Source organism: Bombina bombina, chromosome 11 (assembly GCF_027579735.1).
Source record: "Bombina bombina isolate aBomBom1 chromosome 11, aBomBom1.pri, whole genome shotgun sequence".
Classification (NCBI taxonomy): Eukaryota; Metazoa; Chordata; class Amphibia; order Anura; family Bombinatoridae; genus Bombina; species Bombina bombina.
In genome coordinates, this window is record NC_069509.1 from 177919690 (window position 1) to 177942305 (window position 22616).

The 22616-nt window shown below is 38.3% G+C and overlaps 1 protein-coding gene across 1 annotated transcript in view; it reads right to left on the minus strand.

The window, feature by feature from the left end:
• Positions 1–22616, minus strand: part of PARN (poly(A)-specific ribonuclease) — a 250366-nt gene that overhangs the window by 198148 nt on the left and 29602 nt on the right. The window contains exons 14-19 of the mRNA XM_053694700.1: positions 19210–19253; positions 18817–18859; positions 17448–17523; positions 9380–9490; positions 9239–9308; positions 2886–2941 (exon numbers count right to left, since the gene is read on the minus strand). Coding sequence (XP_053550675.1) covers positions 2886–2941; positions 9239–9308; positions 9380–9490; positions 17448–17523; positions 18817–18859; positions 19210–19253 — 400 coding nt within the window. The remainder of the gene's footprint in view (positions 1–2885; positions 2942–9238; positions 9309–9379; positions 9491–17447; positions 17524–18816; positions 18860–19209; positions 19254–22616) is intronic.

Here is a 22616-nt window from a genome sequence, read left to right on the forward strand (position 1 = left end):
TGCGTTGCAGTAGGTGGAACAGAACCTTTACTATCTGAATGTCTAATTTTCCTCTTGCATTTTCCCAGCATAGGAAAAGCAGATAATGATGCAGATACCGCAGAAGTTACCTCCAAGACCTAGAAGACAAAAGCCTTACCTGCAGTCTAGCAGGAAGACAGCTCACAAGGAGTGAAAGGACACATACTCCTTAGAGACCTGTAGAAAAAGAAACAGAGTAACCAACTGGCTTTCTGTACCATGGGCAGCAATGTGTTAGGAAGTTGTGAGGTAGTCCTTGCTTTGTTCCCTAACTGCTTAAAAGCCACCGCTACTCTACTGAAGAGATTGACGTGGACTCAGCTAAACCCAAATCCTTGCTTGCAGGGAAAAGTACCCAAAGAAGAAGTTAATTTCTTCAGACACCAAACTTCACCTCCTCCATTGACAGAGGCAAAGAGAATGACTGGGGATTATGGGTAGGGGAGTGACACTTAACAGCTTTGCTGTGGTGCTCTTTGCCTCCTCCTGCTGGCCAGGAGTGATATTCCCACTAGTAATTGAATGACATTGTGGACTCTCCATATCTTAGGAAAGAATGATTGCGTTTCATATCCCTTAAATCTTATGTATAACTAGCAGGGCTCGACAAACCCAGGAGTCACTGGCATCTAATTTTACCCCTAGCTGCTAATATTTTGGGCTACTCTCACTATATCTATATGCAAATAGCACTGTCTTGCTCCGAAATGTTAAACAGATTTGTCTACCCATGTACTAGGACACTTTAATTGAAGCTGACATTTTTCCAACATCAGAACTACGTAGGATTCCCCACACAAAGTAAAGTACATAAAGTGATAGCTTTGCAAAGCCGGAATAAAGTTCTGGCAAATTATGATTAATCTCTGCGTAAAAAAGGAAGTTCTCCTAATTTATCATTTCAAACCCGTGGCTTTTTTCAGGTTGTATTGTTTGCCCTGTTAAAGTAATCCATTACATTTGCATTTTACATGGAGCAAATTTGCACATTTATTTATTTTGGTGTGTTACCATCATACATTTGTTATACTAGAGACCCAATATAACCATAACACATTCAATTGTTAATATAATTTTCTCTTTATGGAGCAATTTTACATTCTATAGTTGGCATATACATCTAGCCAAAGATAGACCTGCTAGAATCAGTAAGTACTTTCTCAGAAATAGGATGTCAATATGACAAGCTCAAAGATATAATGATCTCTAATGCTGATCTCCTCAGTACCTATGGAGAACTATAATGAACATATTTGTAGGAGAACTTTGCGGTCTCCAGAAGCACAATTTTTTTTTTTTTATTATTATAAACGTAACTGTGTAATGCTAATGCGACTAAAACTAGCAAATTTAACCCTGTTTTAAGTGTACTGCGGTGTGCCTTGGCGAACACGAACTAAGTGAGAGGAATGTATAGTCGGACTTGCATTAACAAGTCAGGATTCATTAGTATGGATTTTTAGGCGCAATTTTTATTAGAGAATAGCTTTGATAAATCCTGCTGTTTATGTCTCTTTACTCATCACCCAGAAGAGAATTTATAAAAATAGAGTAAAACAAAAACACGTGACTTTTCCATTGACACCAACCTGGAAGCTATGTAAGCTGGCAAACATGGCTAAATCACTTTATATAAACCATTAGCAGCAGCTCTGAATAATAAAAGCTCTGTACATTTAGGTTTAAATAAGCAAATTGTATATTTGGCTTCAGATGTTACATTTCTGACAATGTACATAAACCTTTACAATTATAACTTTGGTTACAGTGCATAATTGAGAAATTGGGACATGGAAATTATGATGTCATTTCATGGATAAGTTCCTTTTTGGCATGCGTCACTGCACTACAGATGGGAAGTCTAGTACTTGTGACCTTTAGAGAACATAATGACTTTATAAAAATTCTTCTGATAGAGATTCATTTAATTCATTGTGTGCAAAGAACAGCAGAAAAAAAGCAGTTAATTTAATGTGTATTTTAATCAGACATGCTTTGGTTAATAAATCAATTTAAAGATGGGCTGGTTTAATGTGACGTTATTCAACTAAATAGAGCATACCTTTAAAGGGACATGAAAGACAGAAAAAATGTATTACACCTTAGTTTGTCACTCATTGTATCCTTTGTTGAAAAGCACACAAGCCCAGGAGCACCAATGCAGTTACAGCATTACTACACGCTTTAAAAACCCAATTCCCCGTTCTCAAATTTATCCAGAGCCTACCTCAGTATGCGCACACAAAAGTGAAATTTCAACAAAGGAAATCGAAAGAGAAAAAAAAAAAAAAAAAAAAAGTATTTTGGTAATGGAATAAATGTTACAGTTTTTTTTATTGTTAAGAGGGTGCTGGGGTAAGCAGCAGTTTGAATGGATTATTTCATTATTTTCTTGCATTATTTCTAACTATGAATAATGGAAGGGGGGTCATTTTATACAATGTGATGAAGTCTTGGGACATTTCTGCCCACAGAAGCAAAATGACCAGATACAAAATATGAATCTGCGTTTTGATCTAGGGACAATTTTGCTGAAATAATCACTATGTTGACTATAACTGCAAAAAGATGAGAGGCCCTCCCCTAGTTATGAGCCAAGATCTTTGTTCCTGCACAAAACCCGAAGATTAATTCTCCATGTAACGCACATATCGTTGAGCAGCAATTTCACAGAGAGCTGCAGAACACCTGCACGAGTATTAAACTATAAAGGAACAGGAATTAGCATTTAATGTGTTTGCCCTTTACATAATATGTTACAAGAAGCAGCTGTCTAGAGCAGATAATCAGATGGCAGTTGCCTTTTAAAAAGATCAAAATTAACAAAATCTGATTTTAAAAACCAAATGGTGAAATTAACTTACAGTCTGGACCTTCCAAATTTAGATATGGAATGTCCATGATCCGCATTAAAAAAAGCCTGCAATAAAGAAATATATATTAATAAAAAGCATAAAATGTAAAAGATTGCAAAAAACATAATATCCCCGATTTAAATGCTGACAAAATCATAATTCACACAGACACGAACATAAGTGCGCACTTAGAGCAGCATTAAATAAGTCGAAAGGCACTTTTGGCAATTACATTTATGACTGACCCCAATCATCAGAACAGAGAGGTTTTTGATCTTAAATTGAATGTAAATTTCGATGCTAAAGTGCCCGGTTTTTAAAAATTTGATTAAAAACAGGGGCACTTTAATTCATCAAAATTTACATTTCACTCCTGTTGTGAAAAAAAAAAAACTTACCTTTTAAACTTGACAGCAGCTTCCTCCAGTCGTCACAAGCCATTTCTGATGTCAGAAATTGATAGGTCATCCTCCAATCACGCTCCCCCCCCCCCCCCCCGGGTAATCAGTGTCTGATTCAATGCCGTGATTGGAGGAAGCCCGATTCCTCATTTTAGAGGCAGGAAGAGGCTTTGCGACCGTTGGAGGAAGCTGAAGTCGCTGTCAAGATTAAAAAAAGGTAAGGTTTTTACAGCACAAGTGAAATGTAAATTGATGATTAAAAGTGTCCGTTTTAAAATAATTTTTAAAAACTCAGGCACTTTAGCATCAAAATTTACATTCACTTGAATATCTTTCATAAACTGAAATGTTTGAAACATTTTTTGGTAAGCATTGTTATATCAGTGTTCAGTAAAAATGGGGAAAGGGTCAGAATGCTCAGCTAAAATTCAGGAACATGGATAAGAACTCTAAAGAATTCTATAAAATTGTAGCAATGTGAAGAGATCTATCAACGTTATATACTGCCTTAATAGGGTAGGTTACATTACAGATGGTCTTCCCTTTTTTCCAATATGACAAATCCTAAAAAAGGTGACATTACTTTACATATTCATGTATAATTAAACCGATTGGGAATATACAAAGTGCAACTGCCCTATTAACTATTTATACTGATTATTAAACAGCACTGACAATTTAATTCACTATAGAAGCAATGTGAACAAGCCCAGTAGTCAACATTTTATTTAACCCCTTAGCTGACAGAACACATGGCAATTGATCTGCAGTAATTAAAGCCCAGGGGGTTAAAACTGCAGAGGCACATTAAAAAAAAAAAAAAAAAACACATTTAAACACTAAATAAAATCATTGCTTGAATGAATGTATTTCACAGTAAAAGTTTAGACTGAGATAATTTGTACATGCGTTTTTAAAAAATTATATTAAGTAGTTTAAAATATTAAAAAAAGGGTAAAGTTAATGTCCATATAGCAGTGGGCACGGCCATATTGTAACTTAGGTTACCCTTTCTGCTGAGGACCAATTGGAGATGGTTATAAATGGCTTACTAGAGTGTGCAACCAATGACCGTAGAATACAACTGTGTCTGCACCTCTCATGTTTAACATGAGTTTTCAAAGCCCACAATATTCAGAATTACAGGAAAAGAGAACAAAAAAAAGTATATTGCAAAGTTGTTTTACTACATGTAATACAACCGACCCTTTAAATAGCAGATACAAGACAAAACCCGATCATAAGTTCATATCTGCACATAAAGATTCAGACTATGAATAAACCTCATGAATAAAACATTTTGCTAAACACAACTTTGAAAAAAGCCAACTGTTATTGATTTGTATTAAGAGATTGTAGCACCATGAGGGTTTTGTTTTGACCACTTGTGTATCACAGCTGCTAACAGCTTGGACAGAAGGAATAAAGCGCGATCCGATCGCTTTGGGTCCTGGATATTATATCATCAGTTGCAACAAGTGGATTACCGTCAGTCTATCTAGCAGTTTAACAAATACCTAAATATTTCAGAATGGAACAAAGTGCCAGGCTGCCCTCAATGAAGCAAGAAGTGCAAGTTTACAAAGAAGAATGGTTAAACTACACAACATTTTACATTTCATGGTAATGGTCAGATCAGACTAATAAGCCTTATTTGACTTAAATGGCCAACGGGTTTAATTATGAAAAGTATAACAGTACTGCACTTTCTCCCTGAGAGGCTTGGGTATACACTATACTTAGGAAATGAGTTATGAGATCTTGAGGAGACCATAACAAATTCACAATCTTAAAGGTGGATAAAAAAAAAATAATCCTACAATCCAGCTGTATCTAGCGCTACTAACCCATGTGGGATGAGCAGTGCACAATTCTGCCCCAGAATAGCAATGCACTACTGGAAGCCAACTAACACCTGGTGAGCCAATGACAAGAGGCTTGTGCATAGCCACCAATCCCAGCTAGCTCCCAGTAGTGCATTGCTGCTCTCAACCAAGGATACCAAACAAAGCAAACTTTTTATATCATTAGTTAATTTAAGTCTCTAGAGAATGCAATTTTAAACAGCTTTCCAGTTTGCTTCTTTTATCAGATTTGCTTTGTTTTCTTAGTATCCTTTGTTGAAAGACATAACCATAACAAGGTAGGCTCAGGAACATCAATGCACTACTAGGAGCTAGCTGCTGATTGGCGACTGCACATGTATGCCTCTTACCACTGGCTCACCCGAGCTATTCAACTAGCTCCCAGTGCTTTGCTGCTCCTTCAAAGGATACCTAGAGAATGAAGCAAATTTAATAAGTAAAATGAAACTTGTTTAAAAGTGTATGCGATATCTAAATCATAAGAAAAAAGGCGGTGTCCCTTTAAATAGTTTTTCAAATTTTGTAACTTGGACTTCAGATACCCTCAGTCACTGGAATCGCTGAAAATCTAAAGAACTTATTTGTGAGGTTATTAAGCAGTTTAAAAAAAAAGTTAACTGTTCAATGTAAAGAGGAAAACCAAACCGCAAAACAGTGCAGCAATCTTGTGGGTGATTTTTGTTTCGGGAAAAATAAGCAGTGGTTGCTCAGATATAAAATGTAATTTGAAGATTATCGACTTCTAGAATACTGTGTTTAACCCACGTAAAGGGTAGAAATACCACTCAGGACTCAGCACTTCTGCAGGTCAGGTGGCATTTTCAATCAAGGACCAGCAGTGCTCTGCAAGTCCGAGCAGTATTTCTACTGTGTATTAATCCCTTTGCGTGGGTTAAACACACAGTAGTCTAGAGTTGATACCTTGAAGTCAAAATGTAAACTAGTGTTATAATTTGATTTTTTACCAAAGACAAAATAAACAAGTGCACTACACACACAGGATATTGAAGTATCCTTAACTTACAACTTGAGTGCATTTATATTTTGGTTTAAAAGAAAATACAATTTCTGTTATATTGCAACAGTTTCCATTAAAAATAAATCATATAGCTGGTATTTAAAGGGACAGTCTACACCAGAATGTTTATCGTTTAAAAGATAGATAATCCCTTAATATAACTGTTGGTTATGCAAAACTGGGGAATGGGTAATAAATATACTGTTTACCTCTGATTACCTTGTATATAAGCCTCTGCAGATTGCACCCTTATCTCAGTGCTTTTGACAGACATGCAGTTTAGCCAATCAGTGCAGACTCCTAAATAACTACACGGGAGTGAGCACAATTTTATCTATATGACACACATGAACTAGTACTGTCTAACTGAAAAACTTTCAAAATGCTCTGAGCCAAGAGGCGTTTAACGGTTTAGAAATCAGTTTGAGCCTACCTAGGTTTAAGCTTTTCAAAAATACCAAGGGAACAAAGCAAATGTAATAAGTCAATTGGAAAGTGGTTTAGAATTGCATGCCCTATCTGAATCATGAACGTTGAATTTTGACTAGACTGTCCCTCGTTACGGCCATGTTAAAGGGACACTAAACCCAATTTTTTTCTTTCATGATTCAGACAGAGCATGCAATTTTAAGCAACTTTCTAATTTACTCCTATTACCATTTTTTCTTCGTTCTCTTGCTATCCTTATTTAAAAAGCAGGAACGTGATGCATAGGAGCCAGCCCATGTTTGGTTGAGAACCTGGATTATGCTTGCTTATTGGTGGGTAAATGTAAGCCTCCAATAAGCAAGCACTATCCATGGTGCTGAACCTAAAATGGGCGGGCTGCTAATATTTACATTCCTGCTTTTAAAATAAAGATAGCAAGAGAATGAAAAAATTAGATTAATAGCATGCTCTATCTGAATCATGAAAGAAAAAAAAATTTGGTTCAGTGTCCCTTTAAGTTTAAATCTTCCAGTTCACTGTTTTGCAACTGGGTCGAATCAAAGCTGCATGCTGTCAATTAAGTGGGTAAAAAATGATCCAACAGCAACATGGCCCAAAACTAACACGTCACACACAGCAACCCTTTGTACAGTGCCTACTAGAGTTTTAAATAACATCCAATTGAATTCTATTATCTAATTTGCTTCATTCTTTAGATATCCTTTGTTTAAGAAATAGCAATGCCCATGGGTGAGCCAATCACACGAGGCATCTATGTGCATCTACCAATCATACCTAGATATGCTTTTCAGCAAAGAATATCAAGAGAATGAAGCTAATTAGATAATAGAAGTACATTAGAAAGTTGTTTAAAATCACATGCTCTTTCTAAATCATGAAAGAAAAATTTTGGGTTTAATGTCCCTTTAAGACACTCAGTCAGGAAGCAAGGCAGTAAATTCATCAGACAAATAACCGCTCGTGCACACCCTTTTCCCTGCCTCACATACTACAATATGCAGTGTTGGGGGATGTGCGAGAGACAGCTTATTTGCTTTCTCGTTTACGATTCAATGCTTCATGTAGGTTACACGCTTCAATAAATAATCCTTGAAAGTTTAAAAGACAAAATACAAATTAGTTGCACTATGCTGAAAGAGTTAAACCAGTGCTCTAGTTTACGTATAGGTGGTGCTAAAGAAATATTATAGGCCTCAGGAATGGAGCTCTTGCAAGGGTAGCGGAAAGGGGAAACAGACTGCATTCCTGGGTAAGGGAGAGAGGGTACATTCCTACTGCAACATTCAACTCTTAAAGGGATACTGAAAACAAAAAAACAAAAAAAAAATTAAATTAAATTCCTTTTACTATGTGTTTAATCCTTGCAAATATGTTAAATACATTGTAAAAATTGTGCTCGGAAGTCACTCGGCATATTATGTGTATGCTCCAGCCACTGTTGCATCCAAATTTGGAAATAAAATGGGGCGTGGTACATAAGTGAAACGGACTATTAACCATTTTAAAAAGTATTTTCACACAGCAAAATATAAAATGCTGGAACAAAATGTGTTTTCTTCCCCCTCTAGAAAGTTATTGTAAAAAGGGGAAGAAACTGATTCTGTACTTTAAAGGACCAGTAAACAGCAGTTTAGCATAAACAAATGCAAGATAACAAGGCAATACAATAGCATTCACTCTGAATTTCAAAGGAGTAGTAGATTTTTTTTTTAATAACAAATTTCAAAGTTATGACTATTTCCACTCCCCCTGTACCATGTGATAGCAATCAGCCAATCACAAATGCATATATGTATAGTCTGAGTTCTTGCACATGCTCAGCGAGAGCTGGTGACAAAGTGTAAATATAAAACTGTGCACTTTTTTTTAATGGAAGTTAATCGGAAAGTTGTTTAAAATGACGTGCTGTATCTGAATCATGAACATTTAATTTGAGTGTCCCTTTAACATTCTAATAAGTATTTTACAACCTTACGTTGTGCTAAATGAAAGCTGTAAGTAGCTGATAAGATAGCTCGGAATGTCATGGGCCAAACGCCAAAACATTTGTCGTACGCAGAAATCCAGACAAATATCACTCAACCATATTAGATACAGGAGAATGGCAGAAACTGGCAGCTTTGTCTGGCAGTTAACCGTATAGATGAGAATGTGAAAAATCAAACTAGTAAGTAATTTAAAGAGATCTCTGATAGGTCAAATATAAAATGTGCATTTGAGCATTTCAATGTAAAATAGAAGCAATATACTCCCTTAGCAAAAATGCTCCTAGTATTTCCTCAGCATATGCAGATATGCTGTGAGGGCCGTGCACTAGTATTCAAACAGTATGTCTGCTCAAATAGCTGGTGGTGGGGCATATTGCTTCTAAAGATGTGTTACATACAAGGCACCGCTGACTGAGAAGCTGTGGTATTTGAATAGTGGTGCACGGCCCTCACAGGATATGTGCGTATGCTGCTGAAAAAAACGTAACTACTTTTACTAGAAGCATTTTTGCTAATGAAAGAATACTGCAAAAAAATGCTTCTATTTCAAATTGAAAGACAAGTTTTTATCTTTATATCCCTTTAAGAAAAGCAGATCACTCAAGGTGAGGAGTTTAAAATGATTCACATTCAAACTTACTTGTTAAAAAATGGGCGGATGATCTTTGATCGCGCAGATATGTGGCCCTTTGGGGGGCTCAGGAACGTACCTATTGATTAAGTAGACAACCATAAGACAGATATTGTGTAAATGTAACTAAAAGCAACGAATAAACCTTACCTAAATAGTTGGCCATTGAAATAAAGCACAGGCCTGTGATGTAGGCATCGTAGCCAGCCTCGTGCAATTGTTCTGTAGCCGTATTGTAACTTGGGAACCCATCTGAACTGTCTGAGAAACCAAAAATTCTGATGGTCAACAAAACAAAAACAAAATAAAAAAGCAACAAAACTTAAAGTGAATGTCAATTTTCAGCAATGAGTGCCCGGTTTTTAAAAATACTTTTAAAAACAGGGGCGTATTCCTCCAATCACGGCTTGCACCCCAGAGCGCCCATCTCGTGATGCCCGGCTGTGATTGGAGAAAGCCAGTTTCGTCATTGCTGTGGTTGTACAGCAGGAAGAAGGCGGGGGATCATCGATCCGGCTTTGATGTAGTAAAAAGCTAAGTATTTCTACAAATCAGGTGCAATGTAAACTTTCATCAATGAAAGTGCCCGTTTTTAAAAGTATTTTTAAAAATCAGGCACTCATTGCTGAAAATTGACATTCACTTTAAAGGGCATGACACACAACAGTTCTCTGCTCTATCTGGGCATGTTTTGCTTAAAGAGACAGTTTACGCGAACATTTTTTCCCTTTTAATTTGTTCTCAATTATCCATTTTACGTGCTGGAGTATTAAATTGTTTACAAATCGCCCTTATTTCTGCATTTGAAATGGCTGTTTTAGCCTGTGGTATCCCCATCTATACGGAAAGTTTCTGTACTTAAAAGGGATACAAACTCCCAATTTTTTCTTTCAGGATTCAGATTTTTAAGCAACTTTCTATTTTACTCCTATCAATTTTTCCAATTTAGCATTCCATATATAATTATTTTTTTGGCGCACCAATATAAGTTAGTGTGCTGCGTTATATATTTTTGCGCCTTGCTGAGCCATTTTTTTTCTAAACATTGCTTCTACAACTGGTATAGAATAGATTTCTAAAACTGTTCTCCACAGTAGTTTGAGAAATTTCATGCATGAATTTCCAGGAAAAATACAAGTTCACTATAGGAGAAAAGAAATTAAATATGTAAAAGTCCAATTAATAAAGTGTATTCTAGAAATACAACAAATGATCTAATTTAATTCTTTGATGCACCTGTGCACCAAGAACGCTAACAGAGTATGAGAATTTTGCAGTCGAACTTCCAATTCTAGGCGCATTTTTTAATAGGGGCATTTAGGTGCAAATATAGGAGAATAGCAATGATAGATCTTGCCCTACGTATTGAACTTCGGTTTACAGACAGATATAAGATAAGGAAGCACATGTGTACACAGTGATAAAATAATGAGATCTGATTTTACCTGCAAGCTTAACCCTTTCTGCACTAGTGCTCTGAGCCGCTGCAATATTTAAAATGCTGGCGCACTGAGAATATCTAGCTATGCTACACATGCACAGAAAAAACAGAATTTATGTTTACCTGATAAATTACTTTCTCCAACGGTGTGTCCGGTCCACGGCGTCATCCTTACTTGTGGGATATTCTCTTCCCCAACAGGAAATGGCAAAGAGCCCAGCAAAGCTGGTCACATGATCCCTCCTAGGCTCCGCCTACCCAGTCATTCGACCGACGTTAAGGAGGAATATTTGCATAGGAGAAACCATATGGTACCGTGGTGACTGTAGTTAAAGAAAATAAATTATCAGACCTGATTAAAAAAACCAGGGCGGGCCGTGGACCGGACACACCGTTGGAGAAAGTAATTTATCAGGTAAACATAAATTCTGTTTTCTCCAACATAGGTGTGTCCGGTCCACGGCGTCATCCTTACTTGTGGGAACCAATACCAAAGCTTTAGGACACGGATGAAGGAGGGAGCAAATCAGGTCACCTAAATGGAAGGCACCACGGCTTGCAAAACCTCCCAAAATAGCCTCAGAAGAAGCAAAAGTATCAAACTTGTAAAAATTGGTAAAAGTGTGCAGTGAAGACCAAGTCGCTGCCCTACATATCTGATCAACAGAAGCCTCGTTCTTGAAGGCCCATGTGGAAGCCACAGCCCTAGTGGAATGAGCTGTGATTCTTTCGGGAGGCTGCCGTCCGGCAGTCTCGTAAGCCAATCTGATGATGCTTTTAATCCAAAAAGAGAGAGAGGTAGAAAGTTGCTTTTTGACCTCTCCTTTTACCCGGAATAAACAACAAACAAGGAAGATGTTTGTCTAAAATCCTTTGTAGCATCTAAATAGAATTTTAGAGCGCGAACAACATCCAAATTGTGCAACAAACGTTCCTTCTTTGAAACTGGTTTCGGACACAGAGAAGGTACGATAATCTCCTGGTTAATGTTTTTGTTAGAAACAACTTTAGGAAGAAAACCAGGTTTAGTACGTAAAACCACCTTATCTGCATGGAACACCAGATAAGGAGGAGAACACTGCAGAGCAGATAATTCTGAAACTCTTCTAGCAGAAGAAATTGCAACCAAAAACAAAACTTTCTAAGATAATAACTTAATATCAACAGAATGCAAGGGTTCAAACGGAACCCCCTGAAGAACTGAAAGAACTAAATTGAGACTCCAAGGAGGAGTCAAAGGTTTGTAAACAGGCTTAATTCTAACCAGAGCCTGAACAAAGGCTTGAACATCTGGCACAGCGGCCAGCTTTTTGTGAAGTAACACAGACAAGGCAGAAATCTGTCCCTTCAGGGAACTTGCAGATAATCCTTTTTCCAATCCTTCTTGAAGGAAGGATAGAATCCTAGGAATCTTAACCTTGTCCCAAGGGAATCCTTTAGATTCACACCAACAGATATATTTTTTCCAAATTTTGTGGTAAATCTTTCTAGTTACAGGCTTTCTGGCCTGAACAAGAGTATCGATAACAGAATCTGAGAATCCTCGCTTCGATAAGATCAAGCGTTCAATCTCCAAGCAGTCAGCTGGAGTGAAAACCAGATTCGGATGTTCGAACGGACCCTGAACAAGAAGGTCTCGTCTCAAAGGTAGCTTCCAAGGAGGAGCCGATGACATATTCACCAGATCTGCGTACCAAGTCCTGCGTGGCCACGCAGGAGCTATCAAGATCACCGACGCCCTCCTCCTGATTGATCCTGGCTACCAGCCTGGGGATGAGAGGAAACGGCGGGAACACATAAGCTAGTTTGAAGGTCCAAGGTGCTACTAGTGCTATCCACTAGAGTCGCCTTGGGATCCCTGGATCTGGACCCGTAGCAAGGAACTTTGAAGTTCTGACGAGAGGCCATCAGATCCATGTCTGGAATGCCCCACAGCTGAGTGACTTGGGCAAAGATTTCCGGATGGAGTTCCCACTCCCCCGGATGCAATGTCTGACGACTCAGAAAATCCGCTTCCCAATTTTCCACTCCTGGGATGTGGATAGCAGACAGGTGGCAGGAGTGAGACTCCGCCCATAGAATGATTTTGGTCACTTCTTCCATCGCCAGGGAACTCCTTGGTCCCCCCCTGATGGTTGATGTACGCAACAGTTGTCATGTTGTCTGATTGAAACCGTATGAACTTGGCCCTCGCTAGCTGAGGCCAAGCCTTGAGAGCATTGAATATCGCTCTCCAGTTCCAGAATATTTATCGGTAGAAGAGATTCTTCCCGAGAACCAAAGACCCTGAGCTTTCAGGGATCCCCAGACCGCGCCCCAGCCCATCAGGACTGGCGTCGGTCGTGGACAATGACCCACTCTGGTCCTGCGGAATGTCATCCCTCGTGACAGGTTGTCCAGGGACAGGCCACCAACGGAGTGAGTCTCTGGTCCTCTGATTTACTTGTATCTTCGGAGACAAGTCTGTATAGTCCCCATTCCACTGACTGAGCATGCACAGTTGTAATGGTCTTAGATGAATGCGTGCAAAAGGAACTATGTCCATTGCCGCTACCATCAACCCGATCACTTCCATGCACTGAGCTATGGAAGGAAGAGGAACGGAATGGAGTATCCGATAAGAGTCTAGAAGTTTTGTTTTTCTGGCCTCTGTCAGAAAAATCCTCATTTCTAAGGAGTCTATTATTGTTCCCAAGAAGGGAACCCTTGTTGACGGAGATAGAGAACTCTTTTCCACGTTCACTTTCCATCCGTGAGATCTGAGAAAGGCCAGGACAATGTCCGTGTGAGCCTTTGCTTGAGGAAGGGACGACGCTTGAATCAGAATGTCGTCCAAATAAGGTACTACAGCAATGCCCCTTGGTCTTAGCACAGCTAGAAGGGACCCTAGTACCTTTGTGAAAATCCTTGGAGCAGTGGCTAATCCGAAAGGAAGCGCCACGAACTGGTAATGTTTGTCCCAGGAACGCGAACCTCAGGAACCGATGATGTTCCTTGTGGATAGGAATATGTAGATACGCATCCTTTAAATCCACCGTGGTCATGAATTGACCTACCTGGATGGAAGGAAGAATAGTTCGAATGGTTTCCATCTTGAACGATGGAACCTTGAGAAACTTGTTTAAGATCTTGAGATCTAAGATTGGTCTGAACGTTCCCTCTTTTTTGGGAACTATAAACAGATTGGAGTAGAACCCCATCCCTTGTTCTCTAATGGAACGGGATGAATCACTCCCATTTTTAACAGGTCTTCTACACAATGTAAGAATGCCTGTCTTTTTATGTGGTCTGAAGACAACTGAGACCTGTGGAACCTCCCCCTTGGGGGAAGTCCCTTGAATTCCAGAAGATAACCTTGGGAGACTATTTCTAGCGCCCAAGGATCCAGAACATCTCTTGCCCAAGCCTGAGCGAAGAGAGAGAGTCTGCCCCCCCACCAGATCCGGTCCCGGATCGGGGGCCAACATTTCATGCTGTCTTGGTAGCAGTGGCAGGTTTCTTGGCCTGCTTTCCCTTGTTCCAGCCTTGCATTGGTCTCCAAGCTGGCTTGCTTGAGAAGTATTACCCTCTTGCTTAGAGGACGTAGCACTTTGGGCTGGTCCGTTTCTACGAAAGGGACGAAAATTAGGTTTATTTTTTTGCCTTGAAAGGCCGATCCTGAGGAAGGGCGTGGCCCTTACCCCCAGTGATATCCGAGATAATCTCTTTCAAGTCAGGGCCAAACAGCGTTTTCCCCTTGAAAGGAATGTTAAGTAGCTTGTTCTTGGAAGACGCATCAGCCGACCAAGATTTCAACCAAAGCGCTCTGCGCGCCACAATAGCAAACCCAGAATTCTTAGCCGCTAACCTAGCCAATTGCAAGGTGGCGTCTAGGGTGAAAGAATTAGCCAATTTGAGAGCATTGATTCTGTCCATAATCTCCTCATAAGGAGGAGGATCACTGTCGACCGCCTTATCAGCTCATCGAACCAGAAACATGCGGCTGTAGCGACAGGGACAATGCATAAAATTGGTTGTAGAAGGTAACCCTGCTGAACAAACATCTTTTTAAGCAAACCTAATTTTTTATCCATAGGATCTTTGAAAGCACAACTATCCTCTATGGGTATAGTGGTGCGTTTGTTTAAAGTGGAAACCGCTCCCTCGACCTTGGGGACTGTCTGCCATAAGTCCTTTCTGGGGTCGACCATAGGAAACAATTTTTTAAATATGGGGGGAGGGACGAAAGGAATACCGGGCCTTTCCCATTCTTTATTAACAATGTCCGCCACCCGCTTGGGTATAGGAAAAGCTTCTGGGAGCCCCGGCACCTCTAGGAACTTGTCCATTTACATAGTTTCTCTGGGATGACCAACTTGTCACAATCATCCAGAGTGGATAATACCTCCTTAAGCAGAATGCGGAGATGTTCCAACTTAAATTTAAATGCAATCACATCAGGTTCAGCTTGTTGAGAAATGTTCCCTGAATCAGTAATTTTCTCCCTCAGACAAAACCTCCCTGGCCCCATCAGAGTGAGTTAGGGGCCCTTCAGAAATATTAATATCAGCGTCGTCATGCTCTTCAGTATCTAAAACAGAGCAGTCGCGCTTACGCTGATAAGTGTTCATTTTGGCTAAAATGTTTGACAGAATTATCCATTACAGCCGTTAATTGTTGCATAGTAAGGAGTATTGGCGCGCTAGATGTACTAGGGGCCTCCTGAGTGGGCAAGACTCGTGTAGACGAAGGAGGGGAATGATGCAGTACCATGCTTACTCCCCCTCACTTGAGGAATCATCTTGGGCATCATTGTCATTGTCACATAAATCACATTTATTTAAATGAATAGGAATTCTGGCTTCCCCACATTCAGAACACAGTCTATCTGGTAGTTCAGACATGTTAAACAGGCATAAACTTGATAACAAGTACAAAAAACGTTTTAAAATAAAACCGTTACTGTCACTTTAAATTTTAAACTGAACACACTTTATTACTGCAAATGCGAAAAAACATGAAGGAATTGTTCAAAATTCACCAAATTTTCACCACAGTGTCTTAAAGCCTTAAAAGTATTGCACCCCAAATTTGGAAGCTTTAACCCTTAAAATAACGGAACCGGAGCCGTTTTGAACTTTAACCCCTTTACAGTCCCTGGTATCTGCTTTGCTGAGACCCAACCAAGCCCCAAGGGGAATACGATACCAAATGACGCCTTCAGAAAGTCTTTTCTAAGTATCAGAGCTCCTCTCACATGCGACTGCATGCCATGCCTCTCAAAAACAAGTGCGCAACACCGGCGCGAAAATGAGGCTCTGCCTATGCTTTGGGAAAGCCCCTAAAGAATAAGGTGTCTAAAACAGTGCCTGCCGATATTATTATATCAAAGTACCCAGATAAAATGATTCCTCAAGGCTAAATATGTGTTAATAATCAATCGATTTAGCCCAAAAAAAAGTCTACAGTCTTAATAAGCCCTTTTTGAAGCCCTTATTTACAATCGTAATAAACATGGCTTACCGGATCCCAGAGGGAAAATGACAGCTTCCAGCATTACATCGTCTTGTTAGAATGTGTCATACCTCAAGCAGCAAGAGACTGCTCACTGTTCCCCCAACTGAAGTTAATTGCTCTCAACAGTCCTGTGTGGAACAGCCATGGATTTTAGTGACGGTTGCTAAAATCATTTTCCTCATACAAACAGAAATCTTCATCTCTTTTCTGTTTCTGAGTAAATAGTACATACCAGCACTATTTCAAAATAACAAACTCTTGATTGAATAATAAAAACTACAGTTAAACACTAAAAAACTCTAAGCCATCTCCGTGGAGATGTTGCCTGTACAACGGCAAAGAGAATGACTGGGGTAGGCGGAGCCTAGGAGGGATCATGTGACCAGCTTTGCTGGGCTCTTTGCCATTTCCTGTTGGGGAAGAGAATATCCCACAAGTAAGGATGACGCCGTGGACCGGACACACCTATGTTGGAGAAATGTTTGCACTAAAACAGCGATAAAACAGTGATAACTTACTGGAAGCATTTTGCCAGTACATGTATATTGTACAGCAAATATGTTTCTATTCAAATGTGTAACAACTATGTGCATTTAAATTTTGACTAGAATATCCCTTTAAGTGATTTCAAAATGGTTATTGATAGGAAAGGGTAATGCATCGTTGTGCATAACTTATACTGAAGGACCGGTTGCTTATTGGCCGATAACTTCCACCACAGCTCGACACCAGACAAAAAGGAACAGGAACATCAGTTTATAAATTATATACATTTGATTTAACAAGGAAAGTTATCCTTTTAAAATTTCATAAATTGATTTATTTCCACATATAGAAACTATCTTTGACGTTTTTGAACCCATGCTTGGATGGAAAATACATTAGGATCAAACATTTCCTTTTAAACTAATCCCATCTTTCATTATGAAGCTTCTCAATATCAGATGGCTTCTTCCAAATAAACTATGAAAGTAATAAAGTAAAAGTTTAGCATTTGTCGTACTTAAAGGGTTAAGATAATGAAACCTAATGGAAAAGCAATTGCATGGGCAAATAAAGGCCATTTGCGATAGATTGTTCTTTTTAGTTTATATACACAGCTGAACTATTAAGAGCATCCTCAGCAGAAAGAGACCAAAATGTACACCCCATAAATACTCTTAACGGCTGTCTGAAATCTCACTGAGCAGAAGTATTGAAAATACTATTGAAAAAAAGTACACAAACCAATTACAGATTTTAATAGATAGCTGAGAAGCCAACTGGTTCTTGAATCCTTACCAACTTTAGGGGGTTTGAACGGAGCCTCTTTTAATCTCTTTTCCAGTTCGGCAAGGGATGTGTTATAAATAATTTCCTAGGAACATAAAAGCAGAGCAATTAATGCCAGATGTACTTGTATTGCAAAGCATTAGCGGCCAACTTACGCTTGAGAGGTCTCTGCTGCCCCCTTGTGGTCAGAGAACAAACCATACTGCAGAAGACCATGGGCCCTCTACCAGACGGCCGCTTTAGATAAGATACTGATCTAAATATTTCACATTGGAGTTATAAGTGTTTGTTTTTTGTTAAAGGGACAGTCATCATAATACTTGTTCTTTACTACTTGTTACATACCAGACAAGCATCTTGCAATGGCTCTCACATCTATAAGCTTGTAATGAGTACATGAAACTTAATTCATCATTTGTTAGAAGGCAAAAAATGCCTGCCAAGCTCTGCCCACAGCTGTCTTCTTGAATGACAGTTTAGCAGTGCACGTTTAATATTTTATAATTACCTATTTCAAATTGCACATGCACAAATCAGTATGTGCGAGTAGGAAAACATTCCTGAGCCGATAATGAATGGAGAAACTTATACCAAAATATACACTCAATAAGTGGGTGGAGCTTAGCAGACATTTAATAATTACTATTATTTTTATATTTTATGTACTTATCACAAGCTTATAGATGTGGGACCAGTTGCAAGATGCTTCTCCGGTATATAACAATAAGTAATCAAAATTATGTATTGGTCGAGACTGTCCCTTTAAGTTTGCTTTGAACATGAGACCTTTACAAACTATTGGTAAATATAGAAGCAGATTCTAACAGATAAGGACCTTGGGCCACGAAGTCTGCCCATGTTGCCTATAAAGTATAACCTTAATTAGTTCATAGGATAGTCTTATCTCAGGCATTCTCAGACAGTATGTCACAAGCACCTCTCTAATGGAAGTTCATTCCATGAATCAACCACCCTTTGTTAAGTGCTTCCGCAAACTACTACATAACTTGCTAGTCTGCTACCCTTCAATAGGAGATCATGACCCCTTGTTCTGGTGTTTCTCTACTTGAAATATAGTTTATGTCCTTTATCAACAAAACAGGGCAAGGCAAAGCAGATTTTCCAAACAAAATTAGTTTTAAATGCTTTTGAAACATTTCATATTCAACTCTTGCAATGCAGAGGTTAAACTCTTAATATTTATATTTTTTATAAGAAATTATGAATCTTTCAAGAAGGAAATAAAAAAAATAAAAAAATAAAGTTTTAAATAACTAGTAAACCGATGCCAACAATGTCAAGAAATACTGATTGTTTTGTTCTCCTTGTAAGAAACTGCTCAATAATCCACCTTTAGTAGTAAAGCATAAAATACTACCTTAAATGGTTGTGTACTGGCCATTAACTTGGTATCCAACACCCTGAAAAATATAGGAAAATAGTTCAAGTTTATCACAAATATCTTCACAAGCAAAAACACTGCATATGGTAATCTAATAGTGTAAATTCCTAGTCGGTATAGGGGAATCTCAGATTAATACATTACAATATACAGGATAAAGCCTAAAAACTTTTGAACTATGCACAAGTTTAAATTCTTTTTGGCTTTGGTCCCATTTATACAGAAAATGTAAAACTAAACAGACATTTGATATTCCCAAAAGTTATTTCTTTGTCTGTTCTACTTTAGCTGCCATGGATAAAATATATGTTTAACAGTTGTCAATCTAATAAAGAAATAGTTTAGATACCCCGGTAAAGCGAACATTACCTTGGGAAGACGCAGTTAGTTACTTCTTTAAATTCATTTAAGTCCTAGAAGAAAAAAAATTTAGGCAAACAAATCCATGGCTCAAACGGAGACTTTATATAAAATGCAATTGAATATCCATTATTTAATATCGGGAAGCTCAGCATCACACACATTTGTTTGAATTTACAAAACATACATACTGTTCAAATTACTACAGACGTCTGTGCGACAAACAAGCCATATACTGCAGGGGGCTGCCTTAGCACCAATGCTTCTGCCAACAGCTATCAGTTTAGTGCATCTCAGGCAAGAGGTTAACCATACATAATACAAGTTTGGAAAACTAAGCTCTTTGTTACCAGAGGAGCATTGTATTCTCTTGTAGAAAGTGAGATTACACTAGCAACATTTCGAATGCAAAGTTTGTGAATGATGTCAGACATATCTGGGCAAAATACCTTGCTATTCAAAATACTAAGGCTGTAACCTGATTGCTTAGCAATGGTCTCTGAAAAGCAAACCTTTGCTATGTTTAACCCCTTAGTGACCAGACCACTATTCCATTTTCTTACTGTTAAGGACCATGGCTATTTTTACATTTCTGCGGCGTTCGTGCTTAGCATTCATTTTCCTCTCATTTACTGTACCCACAGTTTTTTTTTACAGTGGATTTTCTAAATCTATATCTATATCTATATAAAATAAGAACTTACAATTGGGAGAAAAACTTACAGAAACCTTTGAAAACAAAGGTAACTTTTCTGATATAGATATATAAGCCTAGATCGCAAAGGGCAGGTCCTAGACCTGTTGCAGACCCCGTATTATAATATAGATTCAAATATTTTTCAAAGAGGAAAAAATATATAAACACAGTAGAGCTTTATGAGATACTGTGAATAAAATAGGGGATTTCAGCACTCAAAATTAACTATTTCTTGATCTAATATGTAGATTTAAGGCTGATATATTGTATCAAACAATGAAACACAAACACACATTGGTCCAATTAATATGCAATGAATTACTAAAACATATTATAAGAATAGGGTAGTTCATACTAGAGCACCACCAAAACATATGCCACTACAGTTGATAGCCTAGATCAAATATAACCGGTACTGACAGCAAATAAAAACCACAGATAAATTACCAGTGTTATGAAACATTTAGATGGATAATTCAACACTTCGCAAAAGACTGTTAATCAAAAGCAAAATGAGTCCTCAGAGCAGAAAAAGAAGAGGTGGAAGGCTACTGAGCATCAGTAAAACGGTATATTTATTTCCAATGTTAAAAAATACACATTAAAGTGAACAAAGTCACAACAAACAGGGGAGACAGCAGTCTTACATGTTTCACGCACACTTGCGCTTAATCATAGATGCTGGGAACAAGTATGGCAGCTGCTTCATTTAAAGGGACAACACACCAATAGAAACACTCGTAATTAAATCATGCAATCATTGGTTATCAACTTGTACATTTGATTTGTAAAGTGTGTGTCCACAGTTAATGATGCAGATCAGATAAAAGCAAAATACAAAATACTTGTGAAGGGGGAACAGAATCTGGCACATATGTAAAAGATTATATATAGTTATAATTTATAATGTGAGAAACAATGAAAGTAATCATCTCCAACAATATATCTAGGATTAAAAAAAAAAAAATCAAATGTTCAAGTAAATAATATAAGTGTATATACATCCTCAAGGAAAATAGAAAACAAGAAATATATGTATGTATATAGACATACATACATATATTTCTTGTTTACCATCATTGTTTCTCACATTATAAATTATAACTATATATAATCTTTTACATATGTGCCAGATTCTGTTCCCCCTTCACAAGTATTTTGTATTTTGCTTTTATCTGATCTGCATCATTAACTGTGGACACACACTTTACAAATCAAATGTACAAGTTGATAACCAATGATTGCATGATTTAATTACGAGTGTTTCTATTGGTGTGTTGTCCCTTTAAATGAAGCAGCTGCCATACTTGTTCCCAGCATCTATGATGAAGCGCAAGTGTGCGTGAAACATGTAAGACTGCTGTCTCCAGTGTTTGTTGTGACTTTGTTCACTTTAATGTGTATTTTTTAACATTGGAAATAAATATACCGTTTTACTGATGCTCAGTAGCCTTCCACCTCTTTTTATGCATTTTTTGCGGTAGTCCGCCGCTACCCTTTGGTTGGCTCCACACCATTCCCCCTGTTCACATATGGTTTGATCCGCTCTGCTTCCTGTGCCTGGCGGATGATCACTGCAGCAGCACCTTCCTCTTCCTCAGAGTCCCAGATAGACAGACTTCATTTCTTTTATAAACACATCCTTAGAGAAATAAAGCCGTAATGATCACTATTGCTTGATTGTACCGTGACCTTTAAAGAGCTGACAAAAACGAGGTAAGAGCGTCCTCCAAAATCAGCTTTTACAAATATAAGAATTCGTATGTTAAAGGCTTGCTTATCCAAAGTGGTAATTTGAAGTGCAACAAAACATACAACCTTATCCTAGTTGTTTTTACTTCAAGCAGCAAAGTCCGGGTATATAAGGCATTTTCTGAGGCATAGCTGATAACGGACCAGGACCACGCCTCCGACATCCAGTCTCACCCAAATCGTTCCATCTCGTCCCCTTGCTCCGTGAGACACAGGTCGAACTTGAGACAGATTCAACTTGGTACTTTCCTCGCCTCCGCCGACTGGTCTACCAAGTTTATACGAATTCTTATATTTGTAAAAGCTGATTTTGGAGGACGCTCTTACCTCGGTTTTGTCAGCTCTTTAAAGGTCACAGTACAATCAAGCAATAGTGAACATTACAGCTTTATTTCTCTCAGAAGATGTGTTTATAAAAGAAAATAAGTCTGTATCTGGGACTTTGTTAATCAAAGGCAAAATGAGTCCTCAGAGCAAAGTCCCAGATACAGACTTATTTTCTTTTATAAAAAAAAAAGTAATAAAAAAAAAAAAAGTTAACTCACAAACTTAAGGTTTCTCACTAAAAAAATTTACAAACAGCTTGTGCAATCATGGCAAATTGTTGTAATTGCTTCTCTGGGATCCCCTTTGTTCAGTAATAGACATATATGGCTTTGGGTATTGCTTTTTGGTAATTAGGCCGCTAAATGCAGCTGCGCACCACACTTATTATGCCCAACAGTGAAGGGGTTAATTAGGTAGCTTGTAATGTTAATTTTAGCTTTAGTGTAGAGATTACCATCCCACCGGACACATTCCACCCCTTGATCCCTGCCTAATCCCTCTCAAACAGCTCTTCCCTCCCCCACTCCACAATTGTCACACTTATCTTAAGTACTGGCAGAAAGTCTGCCAGTACTAAAATAAGGCTTTTTTATATAATTTGTATACATTTTCTGCAGTGTATGATTACCCCCCCCCCTTA